Source organism: Pristiophorus japonicus, chromosome 12 (genome assembly GCF_044704955.1).
Source record: "Pristiophorus japonicus isolate sPriJap1 chromosome 12, sPriJap1.hap1, whole genome shotgun sequence".
Classification (NCBI taxonomy): domain Eukaryota; kingdom Metazoa; phylum Chordata; class Chondrichthyes; family Pristiophoridae; genus Pristiophorus; species Pristiophorus japonicus.
Genome location: NC_091988.1, coordinates 51,438,923 through 51,459,390, shown reverse-complemented (window position 1 = coordinate 51,459,390; position 20,468 = coordinate 51,438,923). Strand labels below are relative to the sequence as shown.

Sequence of the window (20,468 nt, the reverse complement as noted above, 5' to 3'; positions counted from 1 at the left end):
GGATAATTTGGGAAGAATTGCCACTCGCAGCCTTGCTTTGACCAGCTGGTATTCCTGGGCCACACGCCTGCAATTTCTGCGGTCTGGAGGAGTCCGTGTTCCATGTTTTTATTGAGTGCACAAGGTTGCAGCCCCTGTTCCATTATTTGAAGGGGCTGCTCCTGAAATTCTGGCTGCACTTCAGTCCCACTCTCCTGATCTTTGGGCACCCTGTGCGGAGGGGAGCGGGTAGGTCCGAGGGCCTCCTCGTAGGACTGCTCCTGGGCACGGCCAAGGGTGCCATCAGCCGGTCCAGGCAGCGGGCGGTCGAGGGGGTCGTTCAACCTGACTGCCTGCCTCTCTTCCGCTCTTACATCCGGTCCAGGGTGTCCTTGGAGATGGAGCACGCGGTGTCCACCGGTACGCTCGCGGCCTTCCGCGAGAGGTGGGCACCGGAGGGACTGGAGTGCATCATCACGCCCGGCAACCAAATTTTAATTTGATTTTACGTTTTTAAGTTTAATTTGTTTTAATTGCCGGTGCTTTTAGTGTCCCCCTTCCCTTTTATAGGGGGCACTGGGGAAAATTGTGATTTTAGTGCCCAAAAAAAAACCAAAAAAAGAAAAACACAAAAAAAACAAAAAAAAAGGGGGAAAAAAAAAAGGGCCTTGTAAATGTCTGGAGTGTCACCCAGGTCGGGTGGCACCGTTTAATGTTTTTTTTGTTTTGCAGATGAACTCCAAAAAGAGTTTCCTGGGCCACGCCTCACGTGTGCTGCTCGCAGAATGCTGTGGTGGGTTCCAACGCAATCATCGCGCGACAGAGGAAAGCAGGGGGCGGGAGGATGACGGCACAGTGATGACCTCAGCGGGAGCTGCAGCGTGGGCTGGGAGTGCTTGGACCCGGGATAGATCGCTGATAACCGGGCCCTAGGCCGCTTCTCCAATCCTCGCAGGTACAGCCATCAAAGCACCCCCACCCCATCTCATACACCTTCAACACAACGGGGTGCTCTTTTAATCGGCTGCACTCGAAAAAACCGTGAGTTATTCCAACCGCAGAACAGTGACTACACTCCTAAAGTATTCATTGGCTGTCAAGCGCTTGGAGACGTCCGGTGGTCGGGTGAAAGCCGCTGTATAAATTCAAGTCTTTCATTTTGGAGCAATTCTGTCGAGCGTCGTGGATACTAATCCCCGCCTCATTTTATTTCTTATTCTCCTTCCCCCCCCCCCCCCCCCCCATTTTGCACACAGACCGACACCCCGACACCCTGGATCAGATTCATTTTGGTTGAATCAGAATGGCTGATCCAAGCCTTGCTGCAAAGGACAAGTATTTACAGAGTTTGGGAAGCAAAGTATGTGCATCCCAGAACCAGGAGCCACGCAAACCAAAGTTTGGTAAGAATGTGTTGCAAAAATGTTCGATTGAGAGGTTTAACTGAGAAACAAAGGGTGCAAGGCAAAACATGTTTAGAAGGACTGTTTGGAAATTAGGCATTTAAAAAGAAACTAATATTGCAGAAACCCAAGTTAAATCAAATTCGCCCTCCCTATCTCTGTAACCTCCTCCAGCCTTACAACCCTCCGGAGAATTATAAACAAAAAATGCTGGACACACTCAGCATGTCAGGCAGCATTTGTGGAGCGAGAAACAGAGTTAACATTTCAGGTCAAAGACCTTTCGTCAGAACCCTCCGAGATCTCTGGATTTTTGTGCATTCCCCACTTCTTTTGCTTCACCATTGACAGCCGTGCCTTCAGCTGCCTCAGTCCTAAGTCTTGGAATTTCCACCCAAAGCATCTTTGTTTCTCCTCCATTTAAACTGCTGCTTAAAACCTATCTCCTTGACCAAGCTTTTTGTCACCTGTCCTAATAACTCCTCCTTTGACAGATAGGAAAAGGAGAGGCCAGAAAATACCTAAACACGAGGATGAGAATTTTAAATTAAAGTTGTTGGAGGACCAGGGGCCAATGTAGATCAGTAAGGACAGGAGTAATGGGATAGGGACAACAACATTTTGTATGAGATGAAGTTTACAGAGAGAGCATGGAGGATTGGAGGCTGGCCACAAATGCCTTGAAATAGTGGAGTCTGGAGGCGACCACTGCATGGATGAGAGTTTCAGCAACAGATGGGCTGAAACAAGGGGAAGATGGAAGTAGGCATTTCTGTGTGATGGAGAGGGTACGGGATTGGAATCTCAACTCGGTTGAATAGGACGCTAAGATTGTGAACAGATCTGAGACAGTGGCCAGAGAAGGGGATGGAATCATTCGCAAACGTACAGAGTGTGGAAGGGTCTGAAGATGATGGTTTTCGTCTTCACAATATTTAAGTGGAATAAATTGTGGCTCATCCAAGACTGAATGTTGGACAAGAGGTTTGACAATCCAGAGGCAGTGGCGAGAGATGGTGGAAAGGTACAGCTGGATGTTGTCAGCTTGCATGTAGAAACTAACCCAATGTCTGGAGGATGCTGTCGAGGGGCAACATGTAGTTGAGGAAGAGGAGGGGCCAAGAATAGATCTTTCAGGACCTTCAGAGGTAACTGTGCAGTGGTGGGAAGAAAAGCCATTGCTCCAGCTACAATTTGAATGGAACTAAGTGAGGGCAGCCGCATTGGTCTAGACAGTGGAGGACCTGTTGGAGAAGGATGGCGTGGACGTAATGGGCTTGTGTCAGGAACGGCAGTAAAATATGAATATACTTGGAGGGAATTCAGGTTACATAGACATGGCAGAGATTAGGGGAAACATGTCCTGCTTATAAACAGAGGAGGGGAAGGATACAATATGAGTATGACCAAAGTTAAAGTGTGAGGTATAGTGATGGAATGGAGTTGACTTGTAGAGTCAGCTTGCAGCATTTTCCAGGTTTGGAGATGGTTGTGGAGAGGGAGATAACCCAGAAGCTGTTTGAGGGACACAGAATCAGTGGGTGCATTGCTGGAGGTTATCCAGTGGAAACTGGGTGGAGGAGGAGTGGAGTTCATGGATTATTTAGTGCTGAAATACACACACAATTGCATTACATTGATAAAATATGCTAATTTTGTAATTCTAAAATGAAAACTTGAATGCTGGACACAAAAATCTAGCTTAACATTTTGGGTTGAGATCAAGATTCAGGGTCTCGTCTCCAAACATCAATCAGTTTCTTTTTTTCGGATACTGATAGATGAGCTGTTTATGTATAAATATTGTGGGGAAAGTTAATGTTACGGTGAGGAGGACTAACTTGCAGTAATGCTCAGATGATGCTGTTAATGACTAAATGTTGTGGATTCAATGAAGCTCAAGTCCTGTTTTGGTTGTCGGCCCAAAAAAAGGCTATGTTGATTTTTTTTTGTTTGTTTCAGTTTCTAGAAAGGAGGGTTCGGAAGACACAGCCCAACCTACAAAGAAGAGAAAGAAAAGAAAAAAGCAACCTCCCAAGGAGCTGAAAGGTTTTCAGGCAGTGAATGGGGATCGGCCTAAACCTGCTCAAGCTGGAATGAAAGAGAACAAAATCCAGCAAAGTTCCAGAGGTGTGAGAACTATATTTTACGATGAGTAATATTTCCCTCTTCTCCACTGGGTAGTGAAATTTATTTTGTTTCACAAAATAAGGTATTTAGATCAAACACTCTTGCACCTTTTATTTCCTTCTCTGCTCCTTGCCCACTCATTCTTTCATCATCATATTGAAAATATTACAAAGAACACTCTCAATTATAACACTCTTGTTGTGTTTTGTAAAACTCTTTTGAAACTATTGTTTAAAGCTCCTTCTTTGACATAACAATATAAGTTAAGAGCAAAGAAATAAATCATAACTTCTGGTTTGCTTTCATAGTCAGCAAAGTGGACACAGGCTCATTTTCAACAGTAACTATTCTGCGCCAGAGATTACACGAGAAAATTCAAGAAAGCCGTGGGCAGGTATGATATTTTGAAATGCCTTAAATTTTACATTTGGGGAACCCTTGGAATTGCATTTGAGGACAACTGGACAGTTGGTCAGTTCTGGGGAAATTACATTGCTTTAAGAAAACTGTTGCTTTAGACAAGAAAAGGAGGAATGAAAACTGCTATTTAGATATAATAATTGGTCTGAATAAAAGATCCTTAACATAAGATTTGGAATAAGATATGGTAGATTTTCCCATTTTCAAAGTTTAATGTTTGCTCTTACTCTGAGTAACTGGGGAATTTAATACCCAGGGCTGTTGAATTTCCAAGTATATGTACATTCAAAGATGTCTGGACTGGGATGCAGTTCCCAGACTTGATTCTACTTGATAGAGCAGGTTTGGGTGGCCTAAAAATAGGCAGCGGGATTGTGAAATACTTATTTTGGCTTGTCATTAAATTGGATTTTGTTAGTGGTGTTTTACAGTACATAAAGCTTTCACAAAAGCCTCTCACAGTCACCGAAGATGTCAGAGATGAGATTAGTCTGGATTAACTAGAAAATTTAAAATATAGACTTCGCTCCTCCTTCCCCAAATTTATACAGTGCGAAACAACAACAACTTGTATTTATATAGCACCTTTAACGTGAAACGTCCCAAGGCACTTCACAGGAGTATTATGAAATAAAAAATTTGACACAGGTAGAAATTAGCGCAGGTGACCAAAAGCTTGATCAAAGAGGGTAGCGTCTTGAAGGAGGAAAAAGAGGTGGCGAGGTTTAGACAGGGAACGCAATGTCAAAATATTTGATTATAGGGATCTCGGTGCGAAGGGTCCGAGTACCTAAATGCCGATTGGATGTTCTGCTTGTTAGTGGGAGACTCCATTGTGAAAGTGCCTCCCATTGTTTAGAAGGCTATGATGGGTACCACCTCGTGTAATAAACACAAGGGATATGGGGTGAAGGGAAGGAAATGTAATTTAAAAACAGCTTCTGGCACACACATACTTTGAGTAGTTTTAGCCTTTTTTCTATGCTTTTTAATCATACATGTATATATAATTTCACTTTGTACCCATTTAGTGAACACGCTGATGTTATTCATGCAGTTTGGAAGCTCACAGATGAGCAATCAAGCAGGTGTACTTGGCCAACCTTTGTTTAAAGGCTGACCATAGGAGAAAGGCTGGTCTCTTTCCCATTGGTCTGGGGCCCGGCATGTAAAACATAGGAAATAGGTGCAGGAGTAGGCCATTCGGCCCTTCAAGCCTGTACCACCATTCAATAAGATCATGGCTGATCATTCCCTCAGTACCCTTTCCTGATTTCTCTCCATACCCCTTGATCCCCTTAGCCGTAAGGGCCGTATCTAATTCCCTCTTGAATATATCCAATGAACTGGCATCAACAACTTTCTGCGGCAGGGAATTTCACAGGTTAACAACTCTGAGTGAAGAAGTTTCTCCTCATCTCAGTCCTAAATGCCCTACTCCTTATCCTAAGACTGTGTCCCCTGGTTCTGGACTTCCCCAACATCAGGAACGTTCTTCCCGCATCTAATCTGTCCAGTCCCGTCAGAATCTTATACATTTCTATGAGTTCCCCTCTCATCCTTCTAAACTCCAGTGTATAAAGGCCCAGTTGATCCAATCTCCCCTCATATGTTAGCCCAACCATCCCGGGAATCAGTCTGGTGAACCTTTGCAGCACTCCCTCAATAGCAAGAATGTCCTTCCTCAGATTAGGAGACCAAAACTGAACACAATATTCCAGGTGAGGCCTCACCAAGGCCCTGTACAACTGCAGTAAAAACTCCCTGCTCCTATACTCAAATCCCCTAGCTATGAAGGCCAACATACCATTTGCCTTCTTCACCGCCTACTCTACCTGCTTGCCAACTTTCAATGACTGATGAACCATGACACCCAGGTCTCGTTGCACCTCCCCTTTTCCTAATCTGCCGCCATTCAGATAATATTCTGCCTTCGTGTTTTTGCCCCCAAAGTGGATAACATCACATTTATCCACGTTATACTGCATCTGCCATGCATTTGCCCACTCACCTAACCTGTAACGAGTAAACAAAGGCAAGAAACAAAAAGGGCCACACTACATCATAATTCTAAAAGGACAAAGGGTGTTAAAAAAACAAGCCTGAAGGCTTAATGCAAGGAGTATCCGTAATAAGGTGGATGAATTAACTGTGCAAATAGATGTTAACAGATATGATGTGATTGGGATTACAAAGACGTGGCTCCAGGATGATCAGGGCTGGGAACTCAACATCCAGGGTTATTCAACATTCAGGAAGGATAGAATAAAAGGAAAAGGAGGTGGGGTAGCATTGCTGGTTAAAGAGGAGATTAATGCAATAGTTAGGAAGGACATTAGCTTGGATGATGTGGAACCTATATGGGTAGAGCTGCAGAACACCAAAGGGCAAAAAACGTTAGTGGGAGTTGTGTACAGACCTCCAAACAGTAGTAGTGATGTTGGAGAGGGCATCAAACAGGAAATTAGGGGTGCATGCAATAAAGGTGCAGCAGTTATTATGGGTGATTTTAATATGCACATAGATTGGGCTAACAAAACTGGAAGCAATATGGTGGAAGAGGATTTCCTGGAGTGCATAAGGGATGGTTTTCTAGACCAATATGTTGAGGAACCAACTAGGGGGGAGGCCATCTTAGACTGGGTGTTGTGTAATGAGAGAGGATTAATTAGCAATCTCGTTGTGCGAGGCCCCTTGGGGAAGAGTGACCATAATATGGTGGAATTCTACATTAGGATGGAGAATGAAACAGTTAATTCAGAGACCATGGTCCAGAACTTAAAGAAGGGTAACTTTGAAGGTATGAGGCGTGAATTGGCTAGGATAGATTGGCGAATGATACTTAAAGGGTTGACAGTGGATGGGCAGTGGCAGACATTTAGAGACCGCATGGATGAACTACAACAATTGTACATCCCTGTCTGGTGTAAAAATAAAAAAGGGAAGTTGGCTCAACTGTGGCTATCAAGGGAAATCAGGGATAGTATTAAAGCCAAGGAAGTAGCATATAAATTGGCCAGAAATAGCAGCGAACCCAGGGACTGGGAGAAATTTAGAACTCAGCAGAGGAGGACAAAGGGTTTGATTAGGGCAGGGAAAATAGAGTACGAGAGGAAGCTTGCAGGCAACATTGAAAAGGACTGCAAAGGCTTTTATAGATATGTAAAAAGAAAAAGGTTAGTAAAGACAAACATAGGTCCCCTGCAGTCAGAATCAGTGGCAGTCATAACGGGGAACAAAGAAATTGCAGACCAATTAAACAAGTACTTTGGTTCGGTATTCACTAAGGAGGACACAAACAACCTTCCGGATATAAAAGGGGTCAGAGGGTCGAGTAAGAAGGAGGAACTGAGGGAAATCCTTAGTCGGGAAATTGTGTTGAGGAAGTTGATGGGATTGAAGGCCGATAAATCCCCAGGGCCTGATGGACTGCATCCCAGAGTACTTGAGGTGGCCTTGGAAATAGCGGATGCATTGACAGTCATTTTCCAATATTCCATAGACTCTGGATCAGTTCCTATGGAGTGGAGGGTAGCCAATGTAACCCCACTTTTTTTTAAAAAAAGGAGGGAGAGAGAAAATGGAATTATAGACCAGTCAGCCTGACATCGGTAGTGGGTAAAATGATGGAATCAATTATTAAGGATGTCATAGCAGCACATTTGGAACGAGGTGACATGATGGGTCCAAGTCAGCATGGATTTGTGAAAGGGAAATCATGCTTGACAAATCTTCTGGAATTTTTTGAGGATGTTTCCAGTAGAGTGGACAAGGGAGAACCAGTTGATGTGGTGTATTTGGACTTTCAGAAGGCTTTCGACAAGGTCCCACGCAAGAGATTAATGTGCAAAGTTAAAGCACATGGGATTGGGGGTAGTGTGCTGACATGGATTGAGAACTGGTTGGCAGACAGGAAGCAAAGAGTAGGAGTAAATGGGTACTTTTCAGAATGGCAGCAGTGACTAGTGTGGTACCGCAAGGTTCTGAGCTGGGGCCCCAGCTGTTTACATTGTACATTAATGATTTAGACGAGGGGATTAAATATAGTATCTCCAAATTTGCGGATGACACTAAGTTGGGTGGCAGTGTGAGCTGCGAGGAGGATGCTATGAGGCTGCAGAGTGACTTGGACAAGTTAGGTGAGTGGGCAAATGCATGGCAGATGAAATATAATGTGGATAAATGTGAGGTTATCCACTTTGGTGGTAAAAACAGAGAGACAGACTATTATCTGAATGATGACAGATGAGGAAAAGGGAAGGTGCAGCGAGACCTGGGTGTCGTGGTACATCAGTCATTGAAGGTTGGCATGCAGGTACAGCAGACGGTTGAGAAAGTAAATGGCATGTTGGCCTTCATAGCAAGGGGATTTGAGTACAGGGGCAGGGAGGTGTTACTACAGTTGTACAGGGCCTTGGTGAGGCCACACCTGGACTATTGTGTACAGTTTTGGTCTCCTAACTTGAGGAAGGACATTCTTGCTATTGAGGGAGTGCAGCGAAGGTTCACCAGACTGATTCCCGGGATGGCGGGACTGACATATCAAGAAAGACTGGATCAACTGGGCTTGTATTCACTGGAGTTCAGAAGAATGAGAGGGGATCTCATAGAAACATTTAAAATTCTGACGGGTTTAGACAGGTTAGATGCAGGAAGAATGTTCCCATTGTTGAAGTCCAGTACCAGGGGTCACAGTCTAAGGATAAGGGGTAAGCCATTTAGGACCGAGATGAGGAGAAACTTCTTCACCCAGAGAGTGGTGAACATGTGGAATTCTCTACCACAGAAAGTTGTTGAGGCCAATTCACTAAATATATTCAAAAAGGAGTTAGATGTAGTTCTTACTACTAGGGGGATCAAGGGGTATGGCGAGAAAGCAGGAATGGGGTACTGAAGTTGCATGTTCAGCCATGAACTCATTGAATGGTGGTGCAGGCTTGAAGGGCCGAATGGCCTACTCCTGCACCTATTTTCTATGTTTCTATGTCCAAGTCACCCTGCAGCCTCTTAGCGTCCCCCTCACAGCTCATACCGCCACCCAGTTTAGTATCATCTGCAAACTTGGAGATATTACACTCAATTCCTTCATCTAAATCATTAATGTATATTGTAAAGAGCTGGGGTCCCAGCACTGAACCCTGCAGCACTCCACTAGTCACTGTCTGCCATTCTGAAAAGGACCCGTTTATCCCGACTCTGCTTCCTCTATCCATGTCAGTACATTACCCCCAGTACCATGCGCTTTGATTTTGCACACTAATCTCTTGTGTGGGACCTTGTGAAAAGCCTTTTGAAAGTCCAAATACACCACATCCTCTGGTTCTCCCTCGTCCACTCCACTAGTTACATCATCAAAAAATTCCAGAAGATTTGACAAGCATGATTTCCCTTTCATAAATCCATGCTGACTTGGACTGATCCAATGGGTGGAGGACACTCTTTCACACATGCCCCTTGCTGGGACCCATTTAGCTTAAGGTTACTGTCTTGCTGAAGGGGAGTACTTGTGTCAGAATGATTTTGTGGTGAGGGGATTGAAACCTGTGATTTGCTCATTGAAAATCTTTGTTTCAACGTTGAACGACACACGCCCTGTGTAATTTATAGATCAGAAGTCAAATGTATTTGAGGTTTGGGTCAAGTAAGTGGTTTATATAATTTGCCAGCTAGTCACTACTCTGCAAAGATTTCCATTTACTGTCTTTTCATTACTCAATTGTTAATTGTGCTATTTCTTGCACTTTTCAACAGGGAAACCAAAAAGGCTTGTTGCCTGAAGAATTAGAGAAGAAACGTCTGCGCAGAAAGCAGGAGAGGGAACGGAAAAAACGAAAACGGAAAGAGTTGCGAATGAAGAAAGACCAGGAGAAGACTGTTGAGAGCATTGCAGCAAAGACTGAAGACGAAGAGAAAAAAGAGAAGTGTGAGAAAATTGAAGAGCAAATACTTTTCAATAAAGTGGACATGCCATCTGAAGTAGTTAAAGACAAAAAACTGAAGAGAAAAGAGAAACGGCAGACCATTAAAGGTGGCATGACACCTTTGACTGGCAAAAACTACAAACAACTCCTGTCTCGGCTGGAAGCTCAAAAGAATAAGATCGAAGAATTGAAGAGTAAAGATGAAAATAAAGCCAAGGAAGTCGAAGCAAAGATGAAGTGGACCAATGTTCTATACAAAGCTGAAGGCCTGAAAATCAAAGACAACGAAGAATTGCTGAAAGCTTCATTAAAGAGAAAGGAAAAGCTCAAATCCCAGCGGCAGAAGAGCTGGGAAAAGCGAACGGAGCATGTTGCCGAAAAGATGCAACATCGTCAAAATAAGAGACAAACAAATATAAAGAAAAAGAAACACGCCAACATGGAACGAAAGAAGGATAAGGCAAGAAAGAAGGGGCGTATTCTACCCGAAGATTTGAAAAAAGCAAAACTTTAAGGGGGAGGATTGAATTTTCATGTGCCCCAAAAATAGGCACGACAATCTGCCCAATCCCAGGGTGTCTACTCTTTTGTGTAAAACCTTGATGCACAGTGAATGGTGTGTTGCTCATATTAGTGTTTTTTTTAATTGTACTACTATGTATTGAACAAAGGACCTAGTGCTGTTTGATCATTTCTGAACACCTTTTCTATTGACAAATATTTTCAATGTTTTAAAAAATGGTAGCTCCTTTGTTTTTGTCATAGTGATGTTTTGAGTAGGGGAAGACTATTGATCCAGCAAATTCGAGGTCTGCCCTGGTCAAGTTCCCTGACATACTTGATGTTAAAGCTCGCACATAAATAATGGTACTTTGGTGGTCCATAGAATTGTACTCCAACAAAGAGTCAACACTTTCGGGAGTGGAGCAGATTAAAAATAATCCACTCTGTCTTGAATGAGGAGCTCATTTTGTTCCAAATTGTTCATTTGGAAGCTGCAGCTAATGACAGACAAACCGGAACTTTAAAAAAAAACATGAATCCGAAAATGGCCGATAACAATAAAGCATTGCTAACCGCAAAATAGAATAAAACATTTGTAATATTGGTAATAAGTGTCAGCTGTGGCTTAGTGTGGGTAGCACTCTCGCCTCTGTATCAGAAGGTTGAGTTCAAGTCCCACTCCAGGGACAAAAAAGTATTATCTGGTCATTATCACATTGCTGTTTGTGGGAGCTTGCTTGTGTACAAATTGGCTGCCATGTTTCCTACATTACAACGGTGACTACACTTCAAAAGTATTTCATTGGCTGTAAAGCACTTTGAGACATCTGGTGGTCGTGAAAGGCGCTATATAAATCCAAGTCAGTGTTGCAGGAAAATGGCATTTTTTGAACATTAAATCACATACAATCGCACCCTCATGTTCTCACCTGATGAAAAGAGGACAACTGGATTATTGTCAGCTGTCATCCCATACTGATATCCCCACTTCTAACACCTCGACTCTTTTATTAGTTTGGTTTCTCTTGTCTGCAGCTGTCATTCAAGTGCTGGTCTTACCTATCCTAAAATGGACATTATGTAGGGCTAGAATTACCTCTATTATCGGCAATTTAGTGCTAAGTTACTGCCCGTTTTGGTCAAAAATGTAAATTAGCGCCCTGTACTGCCCGTTTCACCTCCCGATTATCGAAGGTGGTAATTTCAGTCTACCATTACTGCCGGCATTGCTGCAAATAGTCCACCCACATTTGCTGCCCAAAAATGGTCCAAAATTCCCCCATTGCGCTAATTTCCACCAAAAAGTATTTTTTAAGGCCCGCGACCGCCCGTTATCACTCCGATCACAACCGCCTATTTTTAAAGTACCTACCTGACTTGGGCCAGCGTTATGCGCGATTAAGTATTGGCAGCTGGAATACAAACTTAATTCAGAGTGGAGATTACTACTTTTTGCCATCATAACAGGCTGGCTGATCACTCCAGCTGTTCCACCTTCTCCAAAGAGCCAGAGAAGATTGTTTATATATATATATAAACGCAGTAGTGGAACCCTGACCACTGCTGATGCTGTCACCCAGTGCTACCATGACATGGGGGGTCGCCATCGTGCTTGTGCTCACTCCATTCAGATCATGAAGGTACAAGAGATTCCATTGAGCAAGTGTCGCTGGCCTGCTATCAATTTCGATACTAGTAAAGCACCCTCTATACTGTCCCATCAAACACTCGCAGGGCAGGTACAGCAGAGTAAGGCACCATAGGTCAAAGGCCAGTATAAAGCCCACTCTGCTATGAGTGCCGAAACAATCTTGATCATTAGTTCTCTCCTTCATGTCGGCACTGGTCTCGTTCTTGGTCTTCTCCATCCCGAGGGGCGGCAGGTTTTGATCAGATTGAACATGTCCTCCTCGTTTAGAAAAGGATCCAGCTTCCTGCCGCCCAGATGAAGGAGAACAGTTGTACATCCTCAGATAATGGAAAGTGACCCTGACCCGCAGGAGAGCTGCGCACTCATTCTGAAGCCTCCGTCACCTGAGGGAATGGGGATTGAGCCCAGACAGTGAGGGTCAGCAGGTGGTCCCAGGGGTCAGAGAACAAGTAAAGGCCCAGAGGAGGATTGCGTCCCCCCCACCCCATTCCCTGGCCTAGAGAGGGAACCTGCCATTGCCTGACCTGGAGGAGGAGTCTCCCATTTCCTGACTTGGAGGAGGAACCCCCCCATTCGTTGTTCCATAATTCCAAGATCAATTTGCCTCTGCCACACAGAATCCTGCGTCACCAGCACAAGCCGTGCTTCAGCACCAAGAGACCAAACACTTCTAAAATGTATTGATATAATGTTGGATCACCTAATCAGGCTCAGCTGCAATACACCCATAGAGCCAAGAGCTGGAAAGTGGGATTAGGCTGGATAGTTCTTGGTCGGCCAGCATGGACATGGTGGGCTGAGATGTCCTCCTTCTGTGCTGTAAATTTGATTCATAGCCAAATAGCCCAAAATTTGCTAGGCTCAAAGGTTTAGCCACTTGGGTGAGGTGCTGGAGGGCTGCTGTGAATCAGCTCCAAGGAGAAGCAGTACTTCCAGAGAAGAAAATAGGCTGCCACTCCTTTTTAATCTCACTATCAGGTGATATCACAATCTGGGGAGATACCCCCCACCTTCCCAACAACTTTTGCTCCCCATTACATCGAACCAGAGATTTTTGAATTTGACCGACTTCAGCATTTGTTCAATCAACATCATGAGTTGAACTTCCATCAAGCAACATCAGTTACTGGAGCAGTTTGCAAGGAGAGGAAACAACATTTGCAGAGGCTGATACAAACATTTTGAGCTTGGGACGCATGACAGCTTGCTAGCCTTCAGAAAGAAAATCTGCATTTATTATCACATTTCATATACAATAAAGTAATTTTTGGAGTACTTACAGCCAGGCCTGGGCTGATCTAATTAAAACCAATCGCAGCAATCACCGCCAATGAAATATTTTATTAACAGTTACATGAGTGAGTGGGATGGGAAGAGGAAGAGAAGTGGTTCATTTTATTGCGTGAATTTATAAAAAATTGAATGCACGTTGGCGAGGAATGATGCCTCACTACCGATCTCACGCCATGTCTCGCTAGCTGCCGTCAATTCAGAGACACACTGAACTCAGGGTGTTTGCTGAGCGATGCTGTCTGGTGTATTTCTGGGTCTGCAGAAACAGACGCTCCCAATCGAAACATTATTTTAAAAATAAACCCAATTTGATTGCAGATATTTTGTGACTGTTTGACCGGAGGAACTGACCAGTACCTGTGTAACATGCCGAGAGGCTGATTTTGTGAGTGGTAGGAAAAGGATTTTGTAACATATGTAACACCACTCAAAAAAAATGGAGTCAGCCCACTGAGCTATTCATTGCTGAACATGAATTATTTGCTGGAAATTTTCTCCCCTCCCCCTTTATTGATGCTGGCGGTAGCGGGGCTGGGGGGATGGGGGGAGTTTGGAGGGGGTTGTGTCCGCGCACTGGGGCCTCATCCAAGTAACCATTCTTCACGTGGCTTGACGGTGTGGTCATGGGGCTATTCAACTTTAGCGGGTGTCACAACTGTAATGTATGCACCTGTGAGGATGCTCACAGGTTTGTAGAGCTGTTGAGGGGGCACTTGATTAAAGTATTACAACAAAATAGTTGTAGCGCTGTTGCGGCATGGCCAAGGGCGCCATCAGCCCATGCTTACATCCAAGCCAGGGTGTCCTTGGAGATGGAGCACGCGGTGTCCACCGGTACGCTCACGGCCTTCCGTGAGAGGTGGGCACCGGAGGGACTGGAGTGTATCATTACCCCGACAACCAAATTTTAATTTGATTTTATATGTTTTAGAAACGTAGAAACATAGAAAATAGGTGCAGGAGTAGGCCATTCAGCCCTTCGAGCCTGCATCGCCATTCAATGAGTTCATGGCTGAACATGCAACTTCAGTATCTCATTCCTGCTTTCTCGCCATACCCCTTGATCCCTCTAGTAGTAAGGACTATTGCCGGGTTTTAGTGTCCCCCTCCCCTTTTATGGGGGTACTTGTAAAATTTATGATTTTACTGCCCAAAAAAAACACAAAACCCCCCCACAAAAATCACCAAAAAAAACCCCCAAAAAACACAAAAAAAGGGCACTTGAAAAGTGTTTGGAGTGTCCACAAGATCAGGGGGCACTTGATTTAATTGTTTATTTATGTTCTCCAATCAAAAGAGTTGTAGAGCTGTTGAGGGGGCACTTGATTAAAGTATTACAACAAAATAGTTGTAGAGCTGTTGCGGACATTGACCACAAGGGGGTGAACCTGTGGGAGACACTCCTAACCTGGACTTTCAGGTATAAAAGGGGAAGCTCCACCCACCTTCATCACTTGAGGTCTTGGTAATAAAGGTAACTGGTCACAGAGTGACTTTCTCTCAAGTATGGGTCTCGTGTGCATATATTCTGCATAATAAGGACATATCACACACCAAGTCCCGAACTCCCATCACCCCTGTGCTCGTCAACCTACATTGGCTCCCGGTTAAAAAACGCCTCAATTTCAAAATTCTCATCCTTGTTTACAAATCCCTCCATGGCCTCGCCCCTCCCTGTCTCTGTAATCTCTTTCAGCCTCACAACCCCATGAGATTTCTGCTTTCCTCAAATTCTGGCCTCTTGAACATCCCTGATTATAACTGCTTAACCATTGGTGGCCGTGCCTTCAGCTGTTTGGGCCCTAAGCTCTGGAACTCACTCCCTAAACCTCTCTGCCTCACTTTCCTCCTTTAAGACGCTCCTTAAAACCTACCTCTTTGATTAAGCTTTTGGTCATCTGCTGTAATTTCTTATGTAGCTCGGTGTCAAATTTATTTGTTTTGTCTTATAACACTGCTGTGAAACATGTTGAGATGTTTTACTACATTAAAGGCGCTGTATAAATAAAAGTTGTTGTTGTTGTTGAAAGTATTGGTGGCTGGATGTGATTTGGATTGATTGACTGTTGTGAAGGCGTGACTTGTATTTGAATTGACCGTTTTGTAAGCTTGAGTAGATTGTACAAGTGAGAGATAGTGGACTTACGAGATGCGAGCGAAGTGAGTAAAGTATGGAATTGAAGTGTACCTGGATTGAACCTGCTCAATTTTTTGAGTTTGAGTCCATATAGTACGCAGGATAGTGGAGATCCTTTTTGTGCGGAACCTGCCTGATATTGGAGTTTTGGGAAACCATGATTATCCAGGTCAATCACGGGTGTACAAAGTGTAGATGGACTTACTTGAGCTGAAATTACTGAACTTGTGAAACATTCCTTGCTACATGGAAGGCAGGGTTCCTAGAGACCACATTGCAGGAGGTGGCCACATACTGGAGAGGAATAAAGAGATAGGTGACTATTTTGTGGGAGGAATAATTGGTGGTGGTGTGTCTGTGTGTGTGGTTTGGGGTGCGGGGGGGGATGAATTTGGATAGAGGCAAACCCCTATAGGTTGGAAGTAGACTGCTGGGTAGAAGTCCTGAATACCTATGATGCAGACAAGGACTTAGCGGCAGGAATTGTGGTTGCATTGTAATTTACCAAAATTCCCTGGGTTCTGGGGAGGTCCCAGCAGATTGGATAATTGCAAATGTCACACCCCTATTTAAAAAGGAGGCAGACAAAAAGCAGGAAACTATAGATCAGTTAGCCTAACATCTGTGGTTGTGAAAATGTTGGAGTCCATTATTAAAGAAACAGTAGCAGGACATTTGGAAAAGCATAATTCAGTCAGGCAGAGTCAGCATGGATTTATGAAGGGGAAGTCATGTTTGACAAATTTACTGGAATTCTTTGAGGATGTAACGAACAGGGTGGATAAAGGGGAACTAGTGGATGTGGTGTATTTGGACTTCTAGAAGGCATTTGACAAGGTGCCACATAAAAGGTTACTGCACAAGATAAAAGTTCATGGAGTTGGGGGTGACATATCAGCATGGATAGAGCATTGGCTAACTAATAGAAAACAGAGAGTCGGGATAAATGGTTCATTCTCGGGTTTGCAATCAGTATCTAGTGGGGTGCCGCAGGGATCAGTGCTGGGACCCCAAGTATTTACAATCTATATTAACGACTTGGATGAAGGGACCGAGTGTAACATAGCCAAGTTTGCTAACGATGCAAAAATGGGAAGAAAAGCAACGTGTGAGGAGGACATAAAAAACCTGCAAAATAGACAGGCTAAGTGAGTGGGCAAAAATTTGACAGATGGAGTATACTGTTGGAAAATGTGAGGTTATGCACTTTGGCAGAAAAAAATCGAAGAGCAAGTTATTATTTAAATGGAGAAAAATTGCAAAGTGCTGCAGTACAGTGGGACCTGGGGGTCCTGGTGCATGAAACACAAAAGGTTAGTATGCAGGTACAGTAAGTGATCAGGAAGGCCAATGGAATCTTGGCCTATATTGCAAAGGGGATGGAGTATAAAAGCAGGGAAGTCTTGCTACAGTTATACAGGGTACTGGTGAGGCCACACTTGGAGTACTGCATGCAGTTTTGGTTTCCAGATTTAAGAAAGGATATACTTGCTTTGGAGGCAGTTCAGAGAAGGTTCACTAGGTTGATTCCGGAGATGAGGGGGTTGACTTATGAGGAAAGTTTGAGAAGATTGGGCCTCTACTCATTGGAATTCAGAAGAATGAGTGGTGATCTTATCAAAACGCATAAGATTATGAGGGGGCTTGACAAGGTGGATGCAGAGAGGATGTTTCCACTGATAGGGGAGACTAGAACTACGGGGCATAATCTTAGAATAACGGGCCGGCCATTTGAAATTGAGATGAGGAGGAATTTATTTTCTGAGGGTTGTAAATTTGTGGAATTCGCTGCCTCAGGGAGCTGTGGAAGCTGGTTCATTGAACAAATTTAAGACAGAAATAGACAGTTTCTTAACCGATAAGGGAATAAGGGGTTATGGGGAGCGGGCAGGGAAGTGGACCTGAATCCATGATCGGATCAACCATGATTGTATTAAATGGCGGTGCAGGCTTGAGGGGCCAAATGGCTTACTCCTGGTCCTATTTCTTATGTTCTTATGTTCTTATGGCACTGAGTAGGGAAATCATGAGCAACAACATGACAATATGCACCATCGTGTTCACACCCAAATGGTCTCTTGCCCCTCAGGTGCCAGGCTATTGGGAAATCCTGACGGTTTGGTTCACATTGGAACCAATAACATTTAACAAACAGTATAGAGGTCTTGAAAAGTGAAGTTGAGGAGTCCCTGTAAGGTTTAAAAAAAAACAGTATTTCTACAGTAGTAATCTCTGGCTTACTCCCCAGTGCCATGTGCTAAAACAGTTGGGGAGAAGCAGATTATGCACAGTAATGCACAGTTTGACAAATGGTGTTGAAGACTATTAGATTTCCAGAGCATTGGGCTGATTTGTGGGGCAGGGGCTGTTCTACAAATGGGACGAGTGCCATTTAAAATGGTATTACCAATGACTACAGAGGAGGGAGACGGGGGGAATTAAACCAGTAAAACAGGAGAGAAGCAAACCGAGGATATAAATCAGTTGAAAATACACACGTCAGAAGTGGGATAACAGTTACAAAAGAAGATGTTTGGGCATAGGAAGAGATTAGGGTCGATAGAAGAGAGGCTAAGCAGAAGGCTAATGAAGGAGGGAATAAAAAAAGGGGACTGTAGATTATGATTGTCAGAGCTGCAGCCGAGGTGAAAAACTATTAAAAGGATTTATAGATGGGAGTCTTGATTGAATTATGAAAAAGGGAGTACGTTATATAGACGACTACAGAATTGAAAAGAAATGAAGGTGCACTTTGTAGGCAATTTAGCGAGACTTTCAGTCGTAACAGAGTTATAATTGTAGCTGTCATAAGGTAGACTGGGTTAAGACAAAATGGGGTGTGGTTCTGTCAATGCATCCAGGACAGTTTCAGGAATTTCAGACAAAAATATCAAGCATTTGTCTACATAAGTCCCATGTGTAATTTCAGGACTGATTGTAAACACATTTACAAATTTGTTAAAACTAATGTACAGTGGAAAACAACAGGGTTGTTGTGACAAGTGCCCAGATGTAGTAACTCCTTTCATCCACTGGGTGACGGAATCACATAGCTACTGAATACATCTTCAGTAAGAACATAACATAAGAACGTAAGAAATAGGAGCAGGAGCAGACCATTTGGCCCCTCGAGCCTGCTCTGCCATTCAATAAGATCATGGCTAATCTAATCCTGGCCTCAACTCCACTTCACTGCCCACTCCCCATAACCCTTGACTCCCTTATCATTCAAAAATCAGGGTGCTTCTCTTGTAAAATAAAGTGCAAGTTGGTTAAATGATATTCTGCACCTATTGCTTTGTATATAACATTGGCCAGCCTGTCTGAGCCTTTGGTTCTGTTGAAAGACATGAACCAGTTTATCAGAGAAAAGGCAAATCTGAGACGGTGTTAATTTATGTGGGAGCAGGCAGAAAAATAGCTGGAGCATTTAATATGGTTGTAAGCATTTGCCAAGTCCAAAATTTGAAGGATCATTGCTTGAGTTCTGAAATTTGTTTTTCTGATTAAAAAAAAATCATATATGGATTTTTTTTAAAATTCTGTTGGGCCTGGATTTTCCCCCTTGTCAATGGAATGTCAATGGACAGGACTACCACCTGCCATAATCTGGCCCATTTTCTTGGGTCGAAGCTCATAGTATGCAGAGTATAATCCTGGTGGGATCTCCATCACTAAGAGGGAGCCAGCTGCTGCTAGGATGGAAAATTCTAGCAGTGCTAAGGCGAGACCACCACTACAATGCCAGAAGAGCAAGAGGAGATTTAGAGGAGGAAATCTAAAGGAGAGCTGAGATCAAGGCTTAAATAACGTTTAATAGTTGGTGCCTATATTGGAGCCCCCGGCCCTCGGCCTGTGAGCACCATCGGAGCAGGCCGGGGAGCGGAAGGAGTAGCGTGACGGCATACCACTCCAGGGAGCAGCACATGCTGGAGCAGGATATCAACGGCGGTGAAGAGCGACGTCATCAAGGTCCAGGTCGGTGATTGGAGCGTGGGCAGGTACATCAGGAGCGGCGAGATCGGGGCGAAAGAGCGGCGAGAGACTGTCGAGGGACGTGATCGGGGCCCAGGAGAGGCGCGAGTTTGGGGCCCAGCAGAGGCGAGGGCCCAGGGGCAGCAAGGGCCAGCCCACACTGCGATATGTGTGCGCACTAGGTCCGTGCAGCAGAGCAGGTCTCCAGTCGTCTTGGTTAATCCTTGCTATTGGACCAAGACCGAGCTCTGTCAACCCATGTGGTGGCTGATGTGCAACGGTCATCACACATTAAAAAAATCCAAGCACAGTCATCTTCCAACCTTCAAGATTTAGTTCGGACCTGGAATTGTAGGTCCATCATTGAAACACCTGTGAACTTTTTGACGTGGAAGCAAGTCATCCTCGATTCGAGGGACTGCCTATGATAATGATGATGATATTGGAGGGAGGGGAGCCCAATATTTGGCCTTCTCTCTCCATCCAGTGATTTACTGCTGCTACCGCAGAGATTACCACCATCCTTCTCCTGGCGGACCTTGGGCTCAGCAGAGAAAGCAGCGATAAACAGGAAAATTCAGTGGCTTGCTGGCGCGAGCCCTGCCTCCCCTGCCACAATTTACATTTGACAGACAGGAAAGAGGTCGCAGCGGGGGGTGGGGAAGGAAATTTCAGACCCGGGTGGGAACGCGGTAGTAGGCTTTGCCTCCAAATTTTCCTACCTTTCCCACCACTATCCCACCCTATTTCAGGCAGGCTAGCAGAGGAAAATTCATCCCTCAGCGCTTGCTTTACATCTTCAAAACTTTCAATCATCCCACTCAAAAAAAAACAGCTGCCTGGTCCCAAACAAGAAAAGTAGATAATCCAAGGAAAAAAATAAACGCAGTGGCTGACAAGTAAAAGTCAGATAGGTATGTGGAGTTTTCGCATTTCACTTTACAGACACATGTACCTTTCCTTCATAAGGTGAAAAGCTTTGCAGATGTGTATAAAGAAGAATTGTAGATTACATGCTGTGATGCCACTGTGGGCTGTCAGTTAGATGCAGGGTT

At 44.2% G+C, this 20,468-nt stretch overlaps 1 protein-coding gene across 2 annotated transcripts; it reads left to right on the top strand.

Moving 5' to 3' along the window:
* The first annotated feature begins 790 nt into the window (after window positions 1-790).
* Window positions 791-10,968, top strand: surf6 (surfeit 6). 2 transcript variants are annotated; one of them, XM_070895447.1, is made up of 5 exons: window positions 791-934; window positions 1,236-1,382; window positions 3,345-3,512; window positions 3,821-3,906; window positions 9,684-10,968. In XM_070895447.1, exons 2-5 carry the CDS (start codon window positions 1,283-1,285, stop codon window positions 10,365-10,367), a joined length of 1,038 nt encoding a protein of 345 aa, XP_070751548.1. In that variant the 5' UTR covers window positions 791-934; window positions 1,236-1,282; the 3' UTR covers window positions 10,368-10,968. The 2 variants fall into 2 exon arrangements, with proteins under 2 accessions (XP_070751548.1, XP_070751547.1); XM_070895446.1 differs by having other exon boundaries at window positions 791-1,020.
* Window positions 10,969-20,468: the final 9,500 nt, after the last annotated feature.

Coding starts and splice junctions, on each gene's coding strand:
- surf6 (XM_070895447.1), top strand. CDS start 1,283: ATGGCTGATCCAAGCCTTGCTGCAAAGGACAAGTATTTACAGAGTTTG. Junction 1,383..3,344: donor GCCACGCAAACCAAAGTTTG/GTAAGAATGTGT, acceptor TGTTTGTTTCAG/TTTCTAGAAAGGAGGGTTCG. Junction 3,513..3,820: donor AATCCAGCAAAGTTCCAGAG/GTGTGAGAACTA, acceptor TTGCTTTCATAG/TCAGCAAAGTGGACACAGGC.